The 25,107-nt window shown below is 39.9% G+C and overlaps 3 protein-coding genes across 5 annotated transcripts; all 3 read left to right on the top strand.

Moving 5' to 3' along the window:
• The first annotated feature begins 69 nt into the window (after positions 1–69).
• spink4 (serine peptidase inhibitor, Kazal type 4) lies at positions 70–2,122 on the top strand. The gene is made up of 4 exons (XM_042484732.1): positions 70–171; positions 654–685; positions 1,112–1,224; positions 1,919–2,122. The coding sequence occupies exons 1-4, from the start codon at positions 120–122 to the stop codon at positions 1,962–1,964; spliced, it is 243 nt and encodes an 80-aa protein (XP_042340666.1). The 5' UTR covers positions 70–119; the 3' UTR covers positions 1,965–2,122.
• A 483-nt stretch (positions 2,123–2,605) lies between these two features.
• On the top strand, positions 2,606–10,625 carry stra6l (STRA6-like). 2 transcript variants are annotated; one of them, XM_042484731.1, is made up of 18 exons: positions 2,606–2,674; positions 2,949–3,021; positions 3,736–3,836; positions 4,058–4,188; positions 4,291–4,411; positions 4,565–4,610; positions 4,815–4,940; positions 5,181–5,254; positions 5,886–5,994; positions 6,111–6,264; positions 6,486–6,561; positions 6,734–6,815; positions 7,308–7,356; positions 8,270–8,387; positions 8,479–8,598; positions 9,006–9,109; positions 9,545–9,688; positions 9,789–10,625. In XM_042484731.1, exons 1-18 carry the CDS (start codon positions 2,634–2,636, stop codon positions 10,004–10,006), a joined length of 1,887 nt encoding a protein of 628 aa, XP_042340665.1. In that variant the 5' UTR covers positions 2,606–2,633; the 3' UTR covers positions 10,007–10,625. The 2 variants fall into 2 exon arrangements, with proteins under 2 accessions (XP_042340665.1, XP_042340664.1); XM_042484730.1 differs by having other exon boundaries at positions 8,946–9,109.
• Positions 10,626–10,895: 270 nt separating this feature from the next.
• Positions 10,896–24,373, top strand: tdrd7a (tudor domain containing 7 a). 2 transcript variants are annotated; one of them, XM_042484729.1, is made up of 22 exons: positions 10,896–10,957; positions 12,422–12,640; positions 12,809–12,953; positions 13,145–13,262; positions 13,584–13,670; positions 13,907–13,944; positions 14,273–14,313; positions 14,579–14,749; positions 14,997–15,680; positions 15,896–16,092; positions 16,453–16,645; positions 16,962–17,073; positions 17,220–17,431; positions 17,767–17,901; positions 18,778–18,861; positions 18,983–19,117; positions 19,589–19,699; positions 19,900–20,080; positions 20,339–20,508; positions 21,340–21,533; positions 22,867–23,027; positions 23,397–24,373. In XM_042484729.1, exons 2-22 carry the CDS (start codon positions 12,437–12,439, stop codon positions 23,624–23,626), a joined length of 3,603 nt encoding a protein of 1,200 aa, XP_042340663.1. In that variant the 5' UTR covers positions 10,896–10,957; positions 12,422–12,436; the 3' UTR covers positions 23,627–24,373. The 2 variants fall into 2 exon arrangements, with proteins under 2 accessions (XP_042340663.1, XP_042340662.1); XM_042484728.1 differs by having other exon boundaries at positions 13,904–13,944.
• The last annotated feature ends 734 nt before the right edge of the window (positions 24,374–25,107 follow it).

Here is a 25,107-nt window from a genome sequence, read left to right as displayed (position 1 = left end):
GCATGTGTTTGTGTGTCCAGTTTCACCTGCTGTGTTCCCACACACACACACTCCCACACACTCACACAATCACATTGCCAGAGGTTTCTGTCACTTTTAGTTATTCATTCACCGACATCATGATCGGAAGAGCTGTTTTTCTGGGACTCCTGCTCATCTGTGTGGCTGCAGGTAACAAAGAAAAACACTTTATTAAAGAGCTCTAATAGATTTGTGTTCAAGGATTCATTTTTAAAGAGAGAGAGATTTTTTGTTTAGATGCCATAGAATTAAACATGCAGTGCCTGTTAAAAGTTTTCACAGCTATTGGAAGCTTTCATTTTTCAAATCTAACAAAATTCTGTCAAAGGGGGTTTGATGTGGATTGATGTTGAATTTAAGTGGAATTGGGAGAAATCTGCAAATGTAAAATATAGAATATAAAATAGGCGTTTGGATGCTTTTTTATATTATTTTTACTATATTGTTTTTTATATTATATATAGGGACAATACATTTTGTAAAATTATATGTATAACAGTGCCACATAGCAATATACTCTACCTTATAGTGTAATAACACTAAGAGAAGAGAGAAAATAGGAGGAATTTATGGTGCATGGAGTCAATTATTTATACATTTATGGGTTCAAAAGTCGTCTGATTTCTTTACAGAAGCCACGGAGAACTCTGGACTCCTGAGAAAGGTGTGTTGTGTGCATGTCGGGGGGTGTTTTGTGTGGACTGTGTATAAGAGAAAGAAAAGTAAAACAAGTGTGTGTTATGTGTTATTGTATGAAATTTATTTGTGAATCATGATGATTGAGCCAAGGGCGTAAGTATGTTTCAACATTGGGGGGGGGGGGGGGGGCACCTAAATTCCTGCATTCTGGTAAATATCTATGCAACAATTTTTGCCTTTTTCTGCATCAAATTATTTTTCTAAATTCGCTTAATTTTGTCAAAAAGTCCCCTGCTATTTTCAGGTTTTTATTGGGTCATGTTCTTATTGGGGAGGATAAATGTGAATGTTCAAAATATTGATAATGAAGTGACAACTCCTCCCTAAAAGTCTTTCTCATGAGGTAAGGCAAGAAGGGAGTGACAGCTGCTCCTGTGTGTCTCTCCGGCAGCCCTCCTGCCCTGATGTGGAGGAGATAATGGCGTGCCCTCTGAACCTCGCCCCTGTGTGTGGCAGCGATGGAAACACCTATGCCAACGAGTGTACCCTGTGTGTGGAGAGACAGTGAGTACACACAGCTGCTCCCCTCTCAGGACATTCAAATGTTAGCTCATCATCACCCATGTTGACTGTATGGAGGAGTAAGTGTTGAAGTCGCCCTCTCGTGGTGGATGAATTTAAAGTCAACAGTCACAATGCTAAACCCTGCAGACAGCTGACTGAAATGACTGGAAGCTTATTCAGTCTCTTATTCATCTCTTTGTTTTTAAAGTAAATGAGGTGGTGATCATAAGTCATGACTTTGTCATTTAGATGACCAAATCTTGAAAAAGTATAACAGATATGTAAACAGATAAGTTTACACTGCTGCTTTGATACGTCAGTGACAAAAATACTGGCAAAATATATTTGCAGATTTTTTGCAGATTTTCACCAGATTTACATAGATGGTTTGAAAAGAGCAACTGAACAACAGGAAAATTGTGATCTCTTTTGGGGGGGGGGGGGGGGGCCCCTTTTAGCAGTGTAACACACAAAATTGCTGCAATAAAACCCCTCATCAATAGCTTTTACAGTTTATCTCTGCTGTTGCTTGACTTCACTCCCACAGTCAGAGACAAAAAGGTGAAATATCCCAGAAAAAAATCTTTCAATTGGAATCATTTTCATCCCAAGTACAAACATTGAGATAAAGTTGAACTAAACTCAGCTAAACAGAATGAATCGCAGTCTTGTCATGTTGTGATCCTCTCTGCAGAACAACCAAGATGGACATTTTGATTGCCAAAGAGGAGAGCTGCTGAGCTGCACAGAGGATGAAGTCACCGCTAAGGATCAGGATCTGATTCTGACCCGATCCGATCTGATTCCGATCTGACTCATCATGGATCGGTAGAATGACATGTCCTGAATGTTTGTGTCATCGCAATGAGTAATAAACGCCTATCAGCACTAAAAAAAACTGTCTGATATTCTCTTTCACGTCTTTAATCAATAATGTATAAATACAATAACAGGCATAATATAAGTCTGGATCGTGTTTATGCTGTGGAGATGAAACAGTAAACGGGAACACAAGAAAGGAAATTGATTTAGGAAAGATAATCTTATAAGCACTCCTTTGTAAAGTAAAGGCAGGAGGTGAATGATCGGTTGGTTATCTCGGTTGGAGAGACAAATGTTTACACTGTCTACTGAGTAACACAGTGGTCAATAATGTTCAAGTTTGTGTTTGTGTGTGTGCGATTAAGACAAATAGAGAGAGTATGAGCAAATGCAGAAGCACAGAGAAACACACCGGGAGCGAGGACTTAAAAAAAAGAGAGAGAGAGAAATAAAGTGTTGAATCTGGAGGTCAAAGGTCAATGTGTGAGTCACATGATTGAAACCAGGAAATGGAGAAGTGGTCATAATCCAGTCACTTCCTTTAGGTTGACAGCAGAGCAGGAACACAACTTTTCAGACTTCGGTACATGGATTTATCAATGATGATAAGAACCCAAGAGGAATATGGGTAAGTACAGACTGCAGATACTGCTGCTAATTTGACAATACACCGCTCTTTACTCTGTGACTATCAGTTGTTCGTCATCATGGTGTTATGCTTAGTTTAAGATTAACAGCCTGTTTCTTGCTTAATTGAATCAAAATAGTACAACAGAAAACCTGAACCTCGGCTTATTTATGCTGTGTGAATTCATATTATGAACTATTAACAATTTTTTCTGACCTTGTTTATCTGTTTAGTTTCACGTTGTTTTCCCTAAAGTTAAGATCTGTTTTTCCAGAGTCTTTAAAATTGAAGACTGTAAAAGTGGAATCTCTATGGACCTCTTCCTGCACCTTTCACTCATACCTGCAGTAAGTTTACCATCAGAGGCGAATTCCAATCCCACGTTTTCTCTAAAGCCTCAGATCTTTCAGATTTCAAAATACCTTCAAAATACCCTGGAGTAAATGTTCCTTTGATTGAGTAGTATTCAATTCAAAATATTGAAGACCACATTCATTTGGCATTGAGGGGAATCCTTGCAATTCGAGCAGCCCAAACCACTACAGCATGGATTTAAACATAGAAGATTGTGAATGTGACTCCAGCATAATGTAATAAAATAGTTACAAGATTAGTGATGCTGTTTATGCCAAATTCCTACCTTACTTATGTCATGGAATTTGAAAACAATTTGATACAAAATAGGATGTAGGCTCTTTGATGTTCTATTATGATGATAATGATTTTTTTTTCTCTCGGCTACTATCATGTTTTTTCCAAAATGATGCACTGACTTTTAAGCTGTTATCTATTATAATAGCTATTTTCTTTTATCTAAAATGGCTTTAAAAATAGTCCATATAGCTGCTGTAAATAGAAAGAAAAAATCTCCCAAATGTCTTGTAAAAAGCATATATCTGTATTACAGAAACTTGCTCTGATATATATGACATTACAAATCTCAAATTAAAAAAATTCATTTTTTAAAAATTTACAACTCTATGCAACCCTGACGCAAATAGAGCATTTCTTCTGTAAGTCGTGTTTCTTTGTGAATAATTTACTGATTATTTGTCCTGCAGGTGTTGATCTCAGTGGTGCTCTCATTCCTCCAGAGGAGAGTCAAGAGATTGGCCATCGACCACAGACTGCCCTTCCTTGGGGGACGTTTTGCAATTGTGGTGTAAGTCAACATAATAATAACTATGAATGTCAAAATTAAAAGCAACACCAGTATCTATCTGTTTTAATATCACAAGTAAAGGCTCCTTAAATATCTAAAATTCAGAGGTTGTCAACAGTTTTAATTATGGGACATCTGCGTATACTCTTTTGATCAGGCGACTGAAAACAGCTGCATCAGCAGCATGTCTTCTCTGTCTCAATGATTTTACTGTGTCCCAGGCCTTTGGACACCATAGGCAGCCTCAGTAACCGTTGGTCCTATGGGTTTGCGTTTGGTGCCGTCTCCTCCAGCGTCCTGCTGCTTTTCTCTGAACGTTACATCCCCTTCACTGTCCCATCCTGGGCCAGAGGTACTGCCACTGTGTGTTACTGTTACCCAAGCTCTAAATTCAGACCTGTTTCCACTGCAGATCTAAGATATAAACACAATGTTTGCTGATTGTTCTCCGCAGCTATAGTGTATCTGGTTGGAGCATTAGAGGTGGGCCTGGTCTATTTCCCGTTCTTTGCCTGTCTGTCCACACCTTTCAGAGCGGCTGGGGCACTGCTGGGAATATTCTACTCTCTGGCCTGGTAAACAATCATTAAATGATCAGACACACTATGTCTAAAAATGCAGGTCACTACAGCAACATTTTTCTGTGTGTCTTTTTAAAAACACATTTTAAACACTTAATCACATTTTCATAGCCTTAGAATACAGATGTCTCCATGCTTGTCTTTTAGGATCATCGTTACAGTCTGGGATACATTCACATGTCCCAATGGTAAGGTAGGTGAGTACTAAACCCATCATGAATCTAAATGTGTCTTCAACCGTGGAAACAGCCTATTCCCAAACCTAAAAAATTACAATTATTTAATTGTAACAATTAATTACTTATTTAACAAGAGTTGCCTTTTGGGAGTCGCGCCATAATATCACTATAACGATTCCTATAATAATAATAATAATAATGCTTGTTTGGTTTTAAAGATTCTGGGTAAATACCAGAAGGTGATTGTCCAGTGGCCCTGCATCCTCTCCCTCATCTTCCTCTTGGGACGATTCATCTACATCCTGGTTAAAGCTATCCGAATACATCTGCAGTTGGAACAGGAGGTCAGCATGCCCAATGCATAACATTCTTGCTGTGTATTTACTCAATTCGTAAAACCAAATTATTTACAAGATTTGATGTCACATTTTTTTGAGACATGTATAGAAAACATTGTACTCTGTTGCTTTTTTAAATTTTCCCTCTCAGAAGGGTCTGTAGTAACTACATATTAGGTTTTTCAGCGGGGGGTTCTGAATAATCTAAACTCTGTAAGACTATTAACATGCTGAATCTGTTGCCAGGACCCTGAGGAGCTGATCGAGCTACACCAGGTGCAGCATGTCAAGAGACTGCTGAGGAAAACACCTGCACACAGGTAGAATGCACACACCTGCACTAATGCTGCTTTCAAGTGTTTCTATTGCTTGTTGAGGGATCCACTATTTCTGCATGGTTTTGCCAGTTAACCAAAAAAAGTTAGCACACTTTGATGTCAACAGTTTCCAAAAACACAACCTACAGTAGATCTATTGATCTTTTTGACAAGGTTTCTGGTTTATTTCACTAAAATAGGCCTATAAGAATCAACCTGCAGAGCTGAACATTGAGATTTTCTCAGTGAGATGAGTATTTGCAGAAACTGGGTTGGAAATGGATCCGTCGGAGTGAAAATTACATTTGTTACATCATATCTATTTGTTGTCTAAGTTATGTTATTGTTAATGCATTACAGAGTTTACTGACATCAAATCCAGTGGTGTGTTCAGGTGCTGCTGTTAGGGTCCAACATCCAAGATTTTGGAGTCAGCTCCACAACTGTATTATTATCATGAGTGTCAGAATTTGAAATTTGTAATGTCAAGATTCAGAACCCAGGGCCCGCAAAAGTGGTTAGAGTATCATAATACAGATAGTATTTGTTGGCAGCAACACACAGTCATAGAAACACTCGCACTTACATTCTGTATACACACACACAGGTTATGACCCTCCTTTCTCTGTTACAGTAAGCCCCTCAGCTGGTTTCAGAGAAAAGTGTATGAGTGGGACCCCCACTTCAAGTTCCCCAACAGGATCATCGGCACAGTCATTATATCCCTTATAGGCCTTTATACGGTACAACGAGACATCTCTTATTTTTTATCATGTCTCAGTACACCTCATTTTGAAAACGTGTTGCACAGAACACTTTGTCTGTGCATCTTAATTTGTATTTTTTTTTATTTCTGTAGATGACCCTGGCAGACTACAGTCTCAGTAATGTGACTTTTGACAAAGTGGACAGATGGAAGAATACACTCAAACATCTGGTTACCTCTTGTAACCAGACTGAGGCTCTGGGAGTCATGATACCACAACTGGAAGAATTTATCCACGTGGCTAGGAGTGAGTGGGTCTGCTGCCCCCTAATAGTCCTGATTTGTGTGATTAGTGCTCATATGTATGGTGGACATCAGACAAGTTTTAGGAACCTTCAAACCACACTTGCACAGCTTCCTTGATTATGAACAGTTCCTTTAGGTTAAAGCTAAAAAAAAAAAAATTCAACAGTCTGAGGCCTGATAAATCAAACTAAGTAAAGTTGTTGTTCTTTTTTTTTCTCCCAGAGTCTTGGCTAGCAACCACAATCTTTGCTAGTCTCAACTCTGTAGCCTACTGCTTCCATGTCTTAGCATGTTACAGGTAAGAAACCCCAAATAATTTGATCTATACAAAATGCATTGAAAATGTGTGAAAATTGTCCAAAAAGAAGTATATGAACTGATTTATTTAATGAAAAGTTAGATTAAATTATTTCACAGCCTGTTATCACAAAGAGCCCAAAGCTGAGTGACATTGTGTACTGTCGCCATAGAAAACACTTGAAGAGGCTGTGGAGGGGCCAGAAGGGTTTTCTTCCTGAGAAGTTTCACAACCCTAACTCTGCTGTTAGCGTAGTAAGTAACACACACACACACACACACACACACACACACTTAAAACACCTGGCTCAGGACACCACCACCTCTTGTAATTCCTGTGTTTAGGAAGTGCATCTGTGCAGGATGACCTCCATCCCTGTAATTAACTTGCTTTAATAACATTATTTTAGTTTGGTTGCGTGTGCACAGACACACTGAGAGACACAGAGACAAGGACACAGTCTCTGTATAGTCCCTCAGCAGGCCCCAGGAGGCCTATAGTTTTAGTGTTTTAAAAAAACACAGCAGGCGTTAGACAACTCTAGGGCGAATCAGATTTCAGCTTAAAGACCAAAATCAGCATTCATGTGTGACACAGTGTATATCATCTCCATATTTTTTCTTAAATGTGCTCCTTTGAGTGTTTCAGATATGCAGAGCATGCGGGTACTCTGCATGTGCAAATGTTTGTATCTCATTTTGGCCTCTTTTGCATTTGAAACAAGTTTTCTCTTTTGGTTTTCACAGGCTTCCATTGCAAGATACTCAGGTTGGCAAATCGCATTTACACTGTGGGGTAAGCTTTTTATCTCCTGAAATACACAAAGATCTTACATGTAGTAAACAGCAGCTGAGCAGCAGTGGTATAGGCATAGGCACATCCTATGTTATGAGACTGAACGCATAATTTGTTGCTCTGCTGTTTCTCAAAAGCAAGACTTTTTTTAAGAGTCTGGAGGAGATGAGGGAGGGAAATATCAGCTAGGTCAGATAGGGAGCTCTAAGCAACAACTCGTTTTTCAGTGATCAAGTCCATATAATGGATGCAATTAAGTAAGTTACCCTGATTTTAGGGGTATTGGTCAGTAAAACTTGTGGTAAAACCAGCCTCATGGTGCCGGCCCACTATACATGACAAGAAATTCGCTCCCATTATTGTGTATTAAAAGCAACTGCTTCCCTACACAATGCATGCTGTGCAACGTGTGACGCAGACCAACGAGAGGGCGTGACAATTTGAAAAATTTAAACAGTGCTCGCATCATGACAGCCTATCAAGCTGCAGCCACAGGTAACCAAAGGGGGAAGGTGGACTCGAGTTTAGGAACATTGGTTGTGTATATTGGGCATGCACTGTCACACTGCAAACTTACAGGTAAAGACTAGGGGCCCCTGACTATTTGGGCCCCTGGGCCTGTGCCCGGTAAGCAAATTTGCAAATCCTAAGATAGCAAAAGAATAACCCGCCCTACTTTCCCTATAATTGGCGCGTACTTGTTGCCTTTGTTGGTTTGGTTGGTTAGGTTTAGGCAAAAGGAGTGAGATTGGTTAGGGTAAGAATGTCAGGGGAAGCACACCAGGAAACGTTAGTTTGCGCCTGGTAGACCTGATCAGTAATCCATCCATTCGTCCAGTGGATCTGCATATGTCTCATTGTCCTATCACACAAAAAATAATATTAAGAGGTCCCTTCTGTGTTTTCTCTTTAGGCTACCTGATTGTCCATTTTGTCCACTTCCTGTTTGCGTTGCTGTTGGTCTATCTGCTGGTTCTCCCCATACAGCACGGAAGAGTACTGAGCATGCTCAGCAACCTGGGGATTATACTGTAAGACTGCTATACATGTAGTTACAGATTTATGGATGGTTAGATTGACAGATAGACACATTGGTTGATTGATTTCTCCTGTGTCTCTCAGGCTGACCATCGGTCTGGTCGTCGCCCTGGTGATTCTCCAGGTAGCTCTGGTTCAGATTTTCTTTCTTCAAGACAAAATGTCTCCGACTGATAAACACAAACCTCTGGCTCTCAACAACAGGTATGTCAATATCGATACTGCAAAAGTTAAGACCATAATTAAACCACCAGAGGGATGTAATACTAAAACCTAGGTCCTCTATTTACCAGCAAACATTAACTTTTGAAAGGGGAAGTGCTGGTGATAACAGCTGTGGACTGTTGAGGACATAATGTTATGGTAATCCACTTTCTCAATTGTGAAGTAGCTTCAGTGACTTGCTAAAACAAGCAGATTTGAAGTATATGATAGTGTTTTACAAGAGTGGAAAATATGTTCATCACCCAGAAGTCAAATGATAATATGAGTGAATATAAATCAGAGTAATTCTGCAGCGGTAAATCATATTTTCTCTTCTCCCTCATCAGGAAGGCGTTCCACTGCTTTAACTACTTCTTCTTTTTCTACAACGTGGTGATGGGGATCAGCAACTGCATATTGAGGTTGCTGTTCAGCATTGTGACGGGAACATGGCTCGTGTCCCGCATAGACCGCACCATTATGCAGAGAGGATATGAAACCATGGATGCCGGTGAGTTTAACTTCAACCAAGATGTTTGTGAGTCAAAAGTGGATTATAAATTCAAGGATTTAAGTCTCCATACCACCATAACATGTCCCAGCCAAACCTCTTCCTTGTTTTTAAATAGTCTGGTGAAGATTATTTTTTTCCAGGAGATGGCAGCATTTCACACAACATCAGGGGAATTTTTCAGTTGTGCATCCTCCATAAACGCATATAGTTTTCATATCAATATCATTATTGAGTAAGACTAAGACTAAGGTCTTTACAGCAGTACAGGTTTGAATCCAACCTGTGGCCCTTTGCTGTATGCTATTTTCTCTCTCTCCCCCCTCTTACCTGTCTCTCTACAGGCAATAATATATATATTTTTAATTACTACAAATTTAGTGGTACTTCTCATATATAGTGCATGACTCTAACAGTATTTCTTGCATGTTCCAGGTTACAGCACTTGGATTGGTATGATTTTTGCTGACCACTATCATAACAATCCGGTCATGGTGTGTTTCTGCCAGCTGCTGGTCTCCAACTTGCTGGAGAGACACACCCCATCCGCATACTTCACATTCAGCAACGAGCAATCTGGTCAGTACTCTGTGTGTGTGTGTGTGTGTGTGTGTGTTTGTTATTTTTTTTTTTGATTGTTTGTACATTTTCAGTTTATTAACGTTTAACTTTTTTCCAGAGTCCCCTTTGAACAGCCAGGCGAGGAGGCGCTGGATGTTGTATTATTCCTTACTAAGGAACCCTTATCTGATCCTGCTCAGGAAGCACCACCTCTCCTCTCGTTCATTAGTACAGTCAGACACAGTGGTGCACACTTGTGTCATGGTTTCTCAAACAGAGAGCCTCCAAATAGAGTCACTACCGGAGATTATCATCACACCAGCAGAGGACTGTTAAAGAAACATTTCCATACTTTGTGATAATGTGATGTTTTCAATGAGTCTTTTTCAGAGGCTGTCTAGCTCAAACATCTGACTGACACGTTATAATCCAGTTCATGTGATCAAATATTAGGTCTCCTTTGTATCGGCTCAGTAACAGCATTCATCCACAGGGAATTTGACTTAAAAAAAACGTGTGAACTTATACCATAGATTGATTGTATTAGTGTTTAAATTATGTTAAGTTTTGAACTGCTGTACAGTATAAAGACACAGTCAATAAACTGTGAACCTTTTGTACATAGTCACAATATCCTCTGTGGCACATACTAATGGATGCGGTGCACTACAGCTGGCCTTTTTTTTTGTCTAATAATGTGTTTATTAAAATCACGTGAGGTACACCACACAACCATTTGGCTTGTCATTCTAGGTTTTGTTACAAATGTAAATGGTTATAAATGTTTATGCAATGGTGCTGTATATTCTCAATACACATATGATTTGTGTTCTGCATAGCCTACAATGGGACTGAACACAAGTGTAAGCTTCTAGTTTGTATTGGGGAGTTGTAAATGTGTTGTTTCTGCACAAACAAATGCTGTCAGTTGAAAATAAAAAACACACTGCTAAAAGCTGTATTGGTGTGATTGACTCCACAGATGTTATGGTGATTATTATTAATGCTGAATAAAAATTATTAGCTGTAATTAACATGAAATACTGAAATTTCCAACAGCATTCAAAAACAGCATATTTTCCCCAAAGCTACAAGGAAAAATAACCAGCGACCGTTTTCTGAAATTTGATGAGCATGTTCAATGTTATAAAACATGCCAATTCTGACTAAAATAGAACAAACCGGTAGTGACCTTTGAACTTGTGGGCGTAAACGTGCGCGAGCTGAATGCGGCGACACTGAAGACACCACGAGGTTTGGCTAGCGATATTGGTTAAAAAAATACAGGTAATGTAAACATAGAAACATATTTGACTGTGGTAAAACTTGAGTAAACATATTTGCGAATCGCAAATAACTCTGTCTAGTTTGTAAAAACGTCCATTGGAGGCGTAAATGACAGACTATTTTGCTGCTAGCTGCAAATGAACAGTTAGCCGTTAGCTAACGTTGACGCTGCATTGTCCCGTTAGCAGCCAGCTGACATTCAAATTAACGACCAAACCTCCGTATCTCCGTGAAGATTAGGCTTCGCACAGGGAAAAAGACGAACATAACTTTGCCTTGTGGTTTCAGACACACTCAGTCTGGTTATCTAATTGCTGCATAAATTCAGTTAGTTGCTTGAGAACCTGAAGTTTAGCATGAAACAACATAACTGCCTATTAGCGGCCACTGACCTAGTTTGCCTCCCCGCATTTGGAAGACCTCGCCTTATGTTGTTGTGAGATAGAAAAGTGGTGTTAAATATTTGCTTTTGCAAATATAGTTAACAAGAATGTATCGTAAATAAATGACGTGAACGCGAATGTTTTATATCAACATTAAATTTCCCAAGCGGGATCAACGTTTGATTAAAATGTCACATTAAAAAAGTTGTTTTTGTTTGAGCTCAAAATCCGGAGTCTCTCCCCCAAAATCCGTGTATGCATGAGGGAGTTTGCAAGTCCTTAAAAAGTCTTACAGTGTCTTAAATTCAGTCTTATAAACAGTGGGCCTTAGATGTCATTAGTCCTAAAGTTGAACATTAGAGTTCTCAATTGCCACAAACGTCTAATTTCATATATAATTTCTTGATTATTTTTTGTCATAATGAGTCAAGTTCTTATTCATAAAAGTCCATGTTTCTGATGTTACATTTTTTAAACCTACCATTGTACTTGTACCTGCCTCTTCGCCTTGTACTTGCATTAACCTTTGGCAAATGAGTGTGATTACACTGACATGGTTAACTCGTTTAACATATAGCACTTACGATCATATTCCAGATGTGTTTTCTTTACATAAGCACAGAGAAATGGGGTTATTCATATTCCCTGCATGCATTCTGGTTTCTTTCCAAGTACTCCAACTGGCGTATTTGGTTTTCTCATAAATGGAATATGGTGTTCACATGCCTAAACTCTGTATACTGCAAAAAAATGGCATACTCCGAAAACCCAATCACAAAAGGATTATTCACAGATAACGCACAGATTAACAACCATTTTTCTACATAAAACCTACCTCTGCACGGGACTATATATATGTACTACTTAGCTTTATACTTAAATGCAATGCTTTAATAAGAAAAAAATGTTTTGTCTCAAAATCTCTCTTAAATTTGTTAAAAAATATCATCTTGAAAAGGTCTTAAAAGCATTGAATTTTAGTGTTGGATACCTGTAGATACTCTGTTAATGTGTTTTAACTGCTGCTGCACTTTTGCTTGAGCATTTCTAGCTCCACTTATCATGTTGTTTCTTTTTTCAGTGTGAATTCAGCAGTATGTCAGACAGCGAGTCAATAAAGAAAATGTTGCGGTCTGTACTCCAGTCCAGCAAGCTCGGCGTGTCTATAAACTCCCTTCAGTCAGAGTTCAGGTCACTGTGCGGAGAGAGCATCCCGTTGAGGAAGCTGGGCTTCTTAAATCTGGAGGATTACCTCAGGAGCATCCCCTCTGTGGTGCGTCTGGAGCACCGCATGGGTGAGGTGAGTGCTGTCCTTTTTATTTCCCCATGTTTAAGGCCATTGTCACCACTGCATCCATCTACTACTACTACTACTACTACCACCCTATAGGTCAGCTAGCATCAGTTCAGAGTAGATAAACACCACAAAAACTTGCCGTTCAGTAAATCAATAAATGTTCTCCCGTAGATAAGGTGCTTTGCTGCGGTGTGTAAAGAGACAGCCCATATCGCTGAGCTGGTGGCCAAGCAGAAGAGTGCCAAGAAATCTGGCCGCTCCAAGTTTGTCAACTGCAAGATGAGATTCAAGCCTTCTAATCCATACATGCTCAATGGTAGGCAACACTTGTTACTTGTGTTTTTGTTTTTTTTTTCATCAGGTTTCAATCTCTGCAAAGGCTTTCATAATAAAAGAGTAGCAACAAATTCTTCAGAGCCTTCACCCATAAATTAAAGTTGTCTTTCTTTGTCCCATTTCATTTATTTACCCTAACCTGACCTAGTGTCACCCTTTCCATGCTTTTAGTGAGGCCAAGGTCGTCTCTCCGTCAACCCTCAGTTGGCGATGCCTTTCACTGGACACCAAACCGCCCTCGGCCCTGTAGCGGCTACAGAGGAGGCTGCAGCGCCTCAGGAGACTACAGGTAAAAAAAATAACAGCTTTTATCAGGAAATGATGAGTCGTAGCTGTATTTTTAACTTGGTTGGACAACATTGTCCAGAGAAATAATAGCCCAGCCAACACACAGCAGCCTTATTAATCAGTTGTTGTCATGTTAAACTGTTTTTTTCCACATACCGGTTTGTGATAACCCAAGTAAGTGTTTGCTTTCTGTAAATTGCCATTTTATGTCACTCATAATTGTAGAATATAGCGGAATTTAAGTTTTTCGTCTGTGCTTCATTTCAAGAGAATTCCATAAGAATGTAACAACATTTTTGCTCTTGCTCTTTCTAAATAACAGGCAGTTGGACCAAAGGTTAAGCTCAGTCACCCCTGTCCAACACAGACAACCAGCTCCTCAGCCCGCTGTAAAACAGGGTTTGAACAGGTAAACATACCCATGTGGACAAACAATATGCAGCAGCTGTTTGAACAAGTAGCAGTGGTTTAGTAAAACAAAACTGATGTTAGTCGAGTCTCAAAATATGGTAGTCTAAAAATATGGACTCCAAGAGCAACCTGCTGCTTATTGTGTCAGGAACAGCAGCAGAATGCTTGTTTTGAATAGAGGCTTGTTGCTTTGAAAAGCATATTATGCTTAACAGACTGCTATGTTGCCAGCAGGGACGAGAAGAGCTTAGCAAACTGCCAGAAGCCTCGAGGTAGGTGGGACCTTCTTGGTGTGTTCTTACCAATTTCACAACATTTTAATTGGTTCCCCTTAGAAGAAAAATCAGGTTCAGAATTAGGTTATTTTAGATGTTACATATTGTTTGACCCACTTCTTGTTTGTACCCTTTTTTTATACACATGGCATGGGGTTGGGGCCAGGAACCAGCTATAAATTCATGACCAACAATTGCATATTAATGCTCCTGTCAGGCAGATGGGTCAATCAGTCCAAAACCAAAAATCAGTTTACACTGCAGACTGTTTACTGATGTCAGCACCTCTTAACCTCTCTTTCTTCCTTTGCACAATTTTTCACAGAGAAACCTTTTGAACATATCTCCAGACTCAGCCAATCTCAGGTACAGAACTTTCTAATCTTGTACTGTGTCTAATTTCTACCTGAAATGTCCTTTACTTACAAATATTAATTTTACATGTTGCTGTTCACAAAAACATTTGTTAGTGTTTATCTTATACGTGAATAATTTGTTTTATGTATCTAGCAGTTTGTGCACCCTGGTCAGTGACGTCACAGCGTTGGTTTACCTTCAGTTCTTTCAACAAATTTATTTGGTATCAGTTAATCTCTGTTTATATAATTTATTTGATTTTATGCCCATGCAGTCTTGTCTGTATGACGTGGAGCTCGTGCAGAGTAGAATGACTCAGATCCTGGAGAAATACTGCAGCGGATTTTGGTTGTCGAAACTACCAGTTGTCTACGCTGAAATGTTCGGTCAGAAGCTCCACCCTCAGGTGCTCATAGATCTAAAGAAGTGGACAGACATCGTAATGGTTAGTCAAAAACCTTTATTTGAATAAGAACAAATAATAATGCCCCCAAACAAACAAACAAAGTAGGTACCGTGAAGCCTTGTGAGTCGAAAGTTTGAGGACTATACAAACTTGTCCATCTGGTCTTATGGGGGTAAATTATATTTAAATGCCTAAGTTGATAAAGATAAGTTTTCAAAGAAAAGCTGTCACAAGCTCCTTGAGAGGTTTAACTGCCTTAACAGGGATTTGAAATCTTTATCCACAGGTGGAGCAAACGCCGAGCACCAACAGAGCCGACCGACTAATCTACCCTCCTCTGCCTCCTAAGCCTTGTGTTTTACCTAGAAGTAGCACCACCAGCACACTTCAAGCATCACCCTCTGATACAATAAGTATAAACACACCCATTTCTTCACACCCTTCAACACCTGAACAGCCCTCCAGCCCTGTCACTTCCTTCCCTGTCCCTAAACCAAGAGTTTCCCCCTTGGCTAAGCCCACCTTCATCTTTTCTTCAAAACTTGCCCACAACCCAGCTCCTGCTCCACAGCTGCCCTCCCTTGTTAGTCTTGCAGTCAATGCCAGTGGTGGATGTAAAGATCATCACAACTTGCCTACAACTACCTTCAACCACAGTGGAAACACCCAGCCAGCGGCTGTCCAACCTGGCCCTGAAATTTTACCCCTTTTGAAGGTCACCTTCTCCCCATCCTCTGATTCTGCCCCTCCTTGTCCCCCCAAATCCTCCGCTGTCGTCGTGTCAGCTGAGGTGCGTGAGAGAATGAAGGAGCTTCTGTCCAAGTACAGTCAGGGTCTGTGGGCCCATGCTTTGCCCAAACTCTTTATGGACACATACAAGACACCATTCCCCAAACATGTTCTGGACAACTTGTCTCTTTTGCTGGATTTCTGCAGTGTGGAGTACCCGATACCGCATGACAAAAAGAAGGCAAGTAAATGAAGCTCTAAAGAGTAATGTGAAGTTGTCTTATTCTCTGAGGTAATGCATACGCACTTAAGATATTCCCAAGAATGGTAATAACTTCTTTTTTACTGTCACCATTCATTCTTTTGGGAGCTTAGAGACATGTTTCCTTCTTATCTGCTATTAAAATATTTCTATTTACTAATATTTTTGTTGTTTATCTACTTTCCTGTGGTCAGGCCATTCTGTATATATCCAGCAGAGCAGACACGGAAGCCACAGACAGCCAAGACAGCCAGCGATGCAAAAGCCATCCCCTTCCCTCTGGTCTAGAGGTCCTGGGACCTTTGGTGCCTTCCAGTCTGGTTCTTCCCTTTGAGCAGTACCCCTCTGTTTTGATTACTGATGCCAAGAGCAGCAATGCTGTTACCATAAGGTGAAATACGTCTTATTCTTGCAGACATGATTGTAATTTTGTAATTAGTTGCTCGCGAAGGTAAAAACAGCATCATGTTTCAAAAAGGTACGGAAGAGTGGTTCATCTAAAAGCCAAATTAATAATTTAAAACTTTAGGATTTTTTTCTAGAAAATGAGAAAATACAGGCCGAGGGCAGAGTCTCTGCAAAAAAGATATAAGTGATGATTGAAAGGGATTCATTCTGTATGGGTCTATGCATTGTAGGAATATCACAGTGTATCTTCAGGAGAAAAACAGAAAAAAAGGAGCAGCCACTCTACCAGTAAGCTACTAAAACTGCGATGCACAGATTGAGAAAACTTTTTCTGTCTGTCCAGGTATGTCGGTGAGAACTACTCGAATGCCCAGGAGGCCATGGAGGAGGCCATGTGCTCCTTCTACAGCCAAAGCTCCACTCAGCACCCTCTGTCAAAACCTGTTGTTGGTCAGCTTGTTGCAGTCAGAGGGGAGGATGGAGATGAGATGGCAAGGGCACAAGTCATGGAGGTTACGGCCCCTGACAAAGTCAAGGTAATGAGTTTAGTGTAGTTGTCAAGTTGTTTTGACTTGAAATATATTTGATGTTAATTTGTGTCAAAAAGCTGAATCTCATTCACTGTGAATCATGACTTAAAACAAACAAAAAAGCCTCCAGAATATGTCATGGTGTGAAAACTTTTTCAACACTTCATCATGTATTCGAATCAGAAATTTAGACTTTGAGCCGCTGACCTGGCACATAGCTTGTGGTGATATTTGGTTTGTTAGAGGCAGACATGCTGTAGCTACAAGGTGGGGTCAGTGTTTCTGCAGCAAAAGAGCTTTTGTCTGTCTGTCTGTTTGCCAGGTATACTATGTGGACTATGGCTTCTCTGTGGAAACCAGTGGGACTAATCTGCTGGAGCTGCACCAGGACTTCCTCTCCCTGCCGTTCCAGGCTATCAATGTCAGACTTGCAGGTATATAGACGATACGGGAAATGTTTTTGGGACTTGTTTTTGTGTAATTGATGAACAGGTGGCCACAATAGAATGGACAAAATGTTTACGTTGGCCAACGGATTTACGGCTATTCTGGTTCCTCTTCTTCCTATCCCTCTCTACAGGTCTTGAGGCATTCAGCACCCATGTAGTGGTGCTGTCTTCTCTGGACAAGTTTGCAGTGGGAAAGATCCTACTCATGGAGACATTACAGCCGTGTCCACAGAATGAGACGCCTATGGCAGTGCTCTTCGACACCTCGCAGGATGATGACATCAACATCAACTCCACCTGCCTGAAGGCTCTCCAAGATGTGACCATGAACAACCCTCTGACTGTAAGAGTGGTGGTGCTAACTACAACTATAGTGTGATGCATGAGTCAGAGGAGAGCCCCCTGTTAGAATATCAGTTTTTAAAAAAACACATGCATGTATAAAGGCAGTTAAATGGTTTCTCATATTTTTAATTTCATTTAACATCACAGCTAAGCTCTGCCCGTAAGTGGTGCTTCTGTACTGTTCTCACATTCGTCTTGTTGTGTAATGGGAATTTATAGGGGTTTTATTCAGTTAGAATTAAAAACTGGCTGCTGGTCAGCCATGATAGTGAGACACTCAGTGTAATCAGTCTTCCCTGTGTTATCTAATATTAATATTTCTGTTGCCTGTAGGTAAATGCTACCTACCAAGACGTGTGTGTCACAAATGTATGTGCGGATGGTATCATCTACTGCCAGCTGCCCTCCAGAGGAACCACAAGACTCCGCAAGTTGCTGGAAGAGACGGAGTCCTTCTTCCTCTCCCAGGTAGAAGAGACCTGCATTTGCTTTTGCACTTGATGGAAAGCATTTCTTGTTTTTCAGTGTAGTTACAGTTGTATGTTCAGCAGGCTGCTTTGCTGCAGAGAGAGGCTGTTTTCATCTCAAAATTATACACAAAGTCAATAAACTGTTTTAACAAACTGTTCAGTCACTGTTATCATAACCACAGTAAGTTCACTCAATCACACAGCTGGTTTCAAAGCTCAAAGTGCTTCATGAAAACAGGTCTGTAAGATCAGATCTGCACTTTGTTTTTGTTAAGTGCTGTTTGTGCTAACAGAGGCAGGCAAGTAAGGATTTGCAGTCATTGAGAGGTGATGTGAGAAAGTGGGAGGGTTGACTTTATCCAAATATTTAGAGCAAGCATAAACCCACAGTGAATCACAAACACAATACTGTTGCCACACATCTTTGAAGCAGTCTGTTGTATGATGCTACATCCAAATCTGTGATGACAAAATAGACTTTTTGCCTTTCATTTCTGATGATCTGTCATGTAAAACCCATGAATTTGGTGTGGCTTTATAAAATTTAAGTTGTGATTCCTAATGCATGCAAAGCTGAATTCTTTATTGGCTAGAATGAAATCCATATCTGGTGAGGGTGATAGGAGCCCTTCTTCATGGATGGTCTTCAGCATTTGGATGAGAATGGCTTTATTGATCTCTGTGGTTGATTTTGGTGTGGTTTTCACAGTTAGTTGTTGTTAATTACCAGTGTTAATTTAGGATTTTTGCTGTTTCATAATTGCAGTGTTTTTCCCAGCTGCTGCATTAGATTTTGTGCACAACTCCCCCCAAAAAACTCCCAAGGATAGGTAGAGCGTCTTTATAATGGTGTGCTTGTAAATGTTCCTACCAGATGTCATCTGAGTCCCTGGTTTCCAGGCCTTTCAATGGCAAGCTCTGTCTAGCCCGCCACAAAGGAATCTGGTCCAGAGTGGAGGTAAGAACACAATCATCACAAGGTATCTACTCAAAAATCTTTAAATTTAAAAGCTTAGAATCATTTTGAACGCTCAGAGTATGGGGATATGTTGTTTAAGTGTTGTTGCTCTTGTTTTCAGGTCACAACCATGTACGGCAACAGAGTGATTGAGATCTTCTTCATTGACTTGGGTGTCTCAGCCACTGTGGAGGTCACTGATCTCCGAGAGATCCCCCCTCTTTTCCTAAAAAGCTTCACCATCATCCCACCACTGGTCAGTGTTTTGCGTGTCTGTTGTGTGAGTAGTTTCAATATAGTCCTCAACCAATCCAATGGCTGGAAATGCATCCTTTTCTCTTGACATTGATTTGAAGCTTCTGTTTGTAGTTTATGTTTATAGGACTTTGTCAAATATTTTTTTTTCTTTCGAAAAGAGGTACTTATTTTGACAAAAGTCAGACTGTCCTTGTGCTTGCATTGGTGTTTATTCAACCTTAATATTAAAAAAAATCCTCAAAATAAAACTACAGATTGACATCAGTGGACACTGTAAAAGTTAGACTATGGTAGAAAAATATTTTTGATATTTTAATGTGAATTGCTGTTTTGTTTAACATGCCTGTCATTGGCTTGCACATCAACCAACATTCTGTACAAAGGCGATAATGTTGTGAATCTCTCTTAAAGTGGTTGATGAAGTTGTAACACACATTAAGGTGCATCGTTTTCTTCTGTATCTCCTCAGGCTATCAAATGCCGCCTGGCTGACGTCACAGTTCCAGAGGGGGACTGGTGCCCAGAGGCCGTTCAGTGGGTGAAAGAGGCTGTCCTGGGTTCTGAAGACTGCAAAATGAAGGTAACGTATACCCCTTTTACACCAAAATCAGTGTGTGCAAGATTTTTCAAGCACACGTGTGTTTGTTTGTTTTCTTTCCTGTTTGTCACATTTGGTGAAATGAAGGCACTGGAAAACATGTCAATACACAGTAGAAAGCAGCTCGGAGGTAAGTGAAAATGTCATGGTGGTCTCTCTAACTTTGTGGTCTCTCATTTCAGATTTTAAAATTAGACCAGCACAAAGGGAACACGCTGGTCTATATGTATCTTTTCATCGGTGCTGACAGTCAGGACCTGGACAAGAGCATCAACCATCAGCTGGCCAAGTCAGAGCTGTGGCAGAAACTCACCACACAGAACAACAACACAATCAACAGCAACAACAGCAGTGTGGATACAGGTAATAATGTACGCCATCAGGCACTCAGTCCATTCTGGGTCTGTGATGACCCCCATTAACAGTCTGCATTTGTACATAAATGTGTCCAACATGTGAAGTCAAGGTATTAGGACAGTGGACAGTGACTTCTTTTCTTATTGTTGGATTTGCATTCAAGCACATTGGCTTTAGGATGAATTTGGGCTATGAGATTTCAGCACTGAGTGGGCTTTAATTTTAGGGTGCTTTGCATGTACATGTTTTTGTCCAAATTTGTAGGTCTCAGTGCTCTAGTGGAGAAGTTGACTCTGAGCAGCCCTGTCCCAAACCCCATCGTCAAGGCCTCAACCAGACTTCTTCATGGAGCAGAAAACTCCATTTCTACAGAGACAGCCACCAAAGCTGAGTTGCAGCCACTTTCACTGCCTCCCCCACTGGAGCTCCCCCAGGTGAGCTGAGATAGACTAACTTTCTGCTTACTTATCACGAGGGGTAGATGTAAAGTATGTATGTCATGGCTTGTCTCCAGGCTCATGGCAGTCCTTAGTATTATTTATGATTTGTCATTTATCTGTTTATAAACCTCTATTTAAAAAAGTCCTTAAAGGTATATTATGCAGGACTTTCCTGAAAGATAATATCTCGACTCATACACTAAACTGGCAGTTCATTTGTCTACCAGTGGGCTGAATGGTATTAAAGTTGCTTTTGTGAGGTGTATCAGCAATTTAAGAAGCAATTTACCGTTGGTGTAAAAAAAAAAAAAAAAACAGCCTCGACATAGTTCTTTCTGGAAACCTCATTCTGCGAATCTCAGTTTGCTTTCATCAGCCATATAGAAACAAATATTCATCAAAGCATTGAATTAACCTTTTGAACACCTGAATCAACATCAGTTTTCTTGTGCTACATTCACAAGCATTTAAGCCTCTGAAACTTGAGAAAATTGGTTTGATGTCTCTCAGAAACTTGGGGACAAAATGATGACATTATAGGAAAACTTCCTGGCAAGAAATGTCCTACAAATGGCAAAATATTACTAATAATTTACTAAATTAACTGAAAATTGGAGAAAAATGTCCAGAAAAATGATATGTTTAATTCTTATAATTAAATATTTGAAATGATGTTACAGGAAAAAAACATATATTTATAATGTATCACTCTTTCTTGAGGTATTTTTATTGTTTCCATTTCATATTTTTGAAAGAAATCAAGGCAATTTGCTCAGGTATCAAAGGGTTAATATGCACTTCATTCTCCTCCCCGTCTTCTTTCAGCCTGGTCAGAACATGGATGTGTTTGTGCCAGTGGCCTGCCACCCTGGTTACTTTGTGATGCAGCTATGGCAGGACCTGCATAAGCTGGTGGTGCTGATGGGTGAGATGATCCTCTATTATAACCAGACATGGAAGACCAACTTGCCCCCACCCATCCGAAAAGGAGATATCTATGCTGCCAAAATAGACAAGAAGTAGGTGATTCATGTTTTTGCACCTGGTGCAAACTGGACATGTCAGAGTTGTTGTGTTTCTTCATCATGGACAGTATGTCCTTATGTTGTCATTTGGGGTGGAGGAATAAAATCTATACAGCATAGTATACCAATGTTATTTACTTGGCATTTTTTATCATTTAATTAGATGAATTAGATGATTAGATTTGATGAATTAGATGAAACTACTAAAATGAGATGAACAGAAAATTATCTTATTAGATAAAGTGGATGTTGAAAACGTTTGGTGACATAATTTGCAGTTGAAAAAAGCTAATAAATCACAATATATCATGATATATATTTTTTTGCAAAAACTCCACTTAAGTGTCATAATTATATCCTATCACCTGGGCTCTGGTGATTCCCACTCCCAGTTGTCATGGTGACATCTTTTTGTAAAGTCATCACGATGACCGTAAATCAGGACTGACACATGATAGAAATCACACAGTTAAACTGCATGGGCTCCTTAAACAATTAATGATAGCATAAGATTTTGTCGCACGTGGGGATATGGATTTCATATTAATAGCTGTCTTGTGTGCTGAAAATCAAAGACGTTGCGCTCGCTCACAATATAACTAGTTGAAAGTGGGTGCTGAATCCTCAAAATGGATATCAAAGCAGTCAAAATGAAGCGTCTTTTAATATTGCCACACGGGCGTTTCGGGCCAGACGCCCTTCTTCAGTGTGTGCAGTGGCAATGATACAATGAAATTCTCACAGGTGTGATTAAATACAGTATATCCACAAGTGCAAGCAACACCAGTACATCCCAGCAGGGGGAGCCAAAAATTGATTACAACATTTTTACCAGAGGCAGAATCACAGTAATATTTTGAAAAAATTAACAACTAGATAAATGCAATGAAGAGGCACTAGAAAATAACAGTGTTAATGATTATTTGTGAGCATTTGTGGATATAATGAATCACACTTGTGAGAATTTAATTGTGTCATTGCCATTGCACATGCTGAAGAAGGGCGTCTGGCCCGAAATGTCCGTGGCAATAAAAAAAGATGTTTTCTTGGAGTGCTGTCCTATTTTCACAGAAAAATAAAGTGATTTGAACTGAATATAAGGATAAATATATAATGACAAAACAAATGCTGTAAATAAATACATTATCTAGATTACTGCCCTTGTCCTGGTTCTGTATATTTCATTAGTTTTGACAGAATAAGAAATAGACAGCTGATCTTCAGCTGTCTATTTTGTGCCACTGTGAGGAAGTGATGAAGAAAATATAAAAATCACACATTGCTTTTGTCGATGGTGGATGGCTTAACTGATGCCGCCTCTATGCAGCTGGCACCGTGTGCAGGTGAAGGGGATTCTGTCCAACGGGCTGGTTTCTGTCTTTGAGTTGGACCACGGCAAACATGAGCTGATCCGCAGCTCTCTCCTGCGGCCTCTGATAGAGGAGTTCAGACAGCTGCCCTTCCAGGCCATCACTGCTCAACTGGCAGGTGAGTCTGGTCAGCACTCTCTCAGTGGCTTAACTGCTCCATATGCATGAAAGCTATGTTGCCTTATTTGTAACAGAAAGTTTAGCAACATAAAGTTTCTAAATTCAATACTTTCAGTGCTCATATTAAAAGTCTGGTTACTTATAATAATTTTCCACCCATCACAAAGCTTAATGATGTCCTCATTTGATGTGAGCAATCTTGTGATTCTTCTGCGGTTCCAAGCTAATTCCAAACTAGTTGTAAAGCTGCATCACTATAAAGCTGATTAGGGTTGCCACTAACAATTGTTTTCATTATCAGTTTACACATGGTGGAGCAGCTTGACTTATCAGTCCGATTACTAATACCCTTGTACACGTCCTGCAGGTGTGACGCAGCACCAGTGGTCAGAGGAGGCCTCCATGTTATTCAGGAACCACGTGGAGGATCGAGCGCTGGTTGCTCAGGTGGAGACTGGGCCAGAGGTGGATGAGAAAGGTGAGCTGTGGGAACGCAGGTTGACAGTTTACCTGGTGGACACTACATTGGAGGACAGAGACCTTTGGATTCATACCATCATGGCCGACATCGGTGGTGAGATGTCTTCGGCAGCCTAGGATGTCTTCTCACGCATGTTGGTAAATTAACTGGCAAGCTGACTGGGTGAGTGAGAGACTAACAACACTTCTTTCCCTGGTTCTTTTCATTTTCTAAAAATGGTGAAAGTGCTTGGTAAACTTTAAGCCAAGTCACTTTCTCTGCCCTCAGTTCGTTTTCAGCGTTATGAGTCTTTCTCACAGACTTTAAAGAAGCACTTTTCATTTTGGGGTCGTAGTAAAAAAACATTTCAGCTTGAGTTGGGAGATGTGTTGTTGAGTTCATGATCTTTTGAATATAAAGATTGTAAAATTGTTATGTGTCTTAGAGTGCAGCTGCACTAAAAATTATTGAGGAAAATGATGGAAAACCTCCCAGACCAACAAATGTTACTCTTGCCAGTCTGACAGGTAAACCCAACTCGCTTCATTCATCAGACTTTTCCTTCAAGTTATGTCACCTGCATGTTGCATGTTTTTGGATTATTTCTTTATTCCCCCATCTAATTTGTTTTTGTATGCTGTACCTTTGTGCATGAAAATGTGTGGCTCATTTTGCACTTGATTTTGTGTGTATATATACTTTGACATTAATCCAACTTAAATAACTTAGCTGCATTAATCTACGTAGATGTTAAAACTTCACTAACGGGAACCTCTTGCTTAGTTATATCCTGTGGCCGAAAAGAGTAAGTTGTAATAATTCTAGTGTTGTTTCAACATGAAAAGCTGTTCACTTCACACTGATTTGTTCTATTAAAACATGTAGCCAATGAGGGTGTACTTCGACTATAAGCTTTTTTTAAGTGTGCAGAAATGAGCTAGTGTTCTGACAATGTGAGCTGCTATCTCAGGATGAACTGCCATTGAAGAAGAGTTTTTAAGTATCTTCTGTCAAAATGGATGACAGATTGTTATATTCCATTTGGTGGGTTAAGAAAGCTATAAAGTTGGATTGAAAGATTAAGTGGCTTTAAAATGCTATAGCTCCTTCTGCCTAGTAGGAAATATTCAAATGGTAAGACCTACCAGTTAAGTAGTAAATGTGTTTTAATTCGGTCAGAGGATATGATCCACTTTTAAAATGTCTTCAAAAATAAGGCTGATCATTTTCAGTTTTCCATACCTTTACATGAAGGGCACCTGATAGAATGAGCTATCCTCACTCGACAGTCTGAACTTCCTCCTTTTTAAGTACATTTTGATTTCATTTTGATAGATATTTCCCACCCGGCAGGATAACAATGGCTATCTCACTTCAAACACTATTTCACTGGTCTCTCATCATGACAGAGCAGCTCAAATTGTCAGAAAGATTAAATGTGAAATCTAACTTGAGTATATCTGTTTCTAACCCAAATTCACACAGACAGAAGGTCATATTTGCGACATCTATTTGCACCCCCCTCTGGTGGTATTCACAACCTCATAAGTGGAAATTTTCTGAGAGCTCCGGCTTCACTACTTGGTCTACACAACTTCCCATGCGATCAGTCAGAGCA

This window comes from Plectropomus leopardus, chromosome 4 (genome assembly GCF_008729295.1).
Source record: "Plectropomus leopardus isolate mb chromosome 4, YSFRI_Pleo_2.0, whole genome shotgun sequence".
Taxonomy (NCBI): domain Eukaryota; kingdom Metazoa; phylum Chordata; class Actinopteri; order Perciformes; family Serranidae; genus Plectropomus; species Plectropomus leopardus.
The sequence above is the reverse complement of the archived record's forward strand: the minus strand, read 5'-3'. Positions and strand labels throughout refer to the sequence as shown.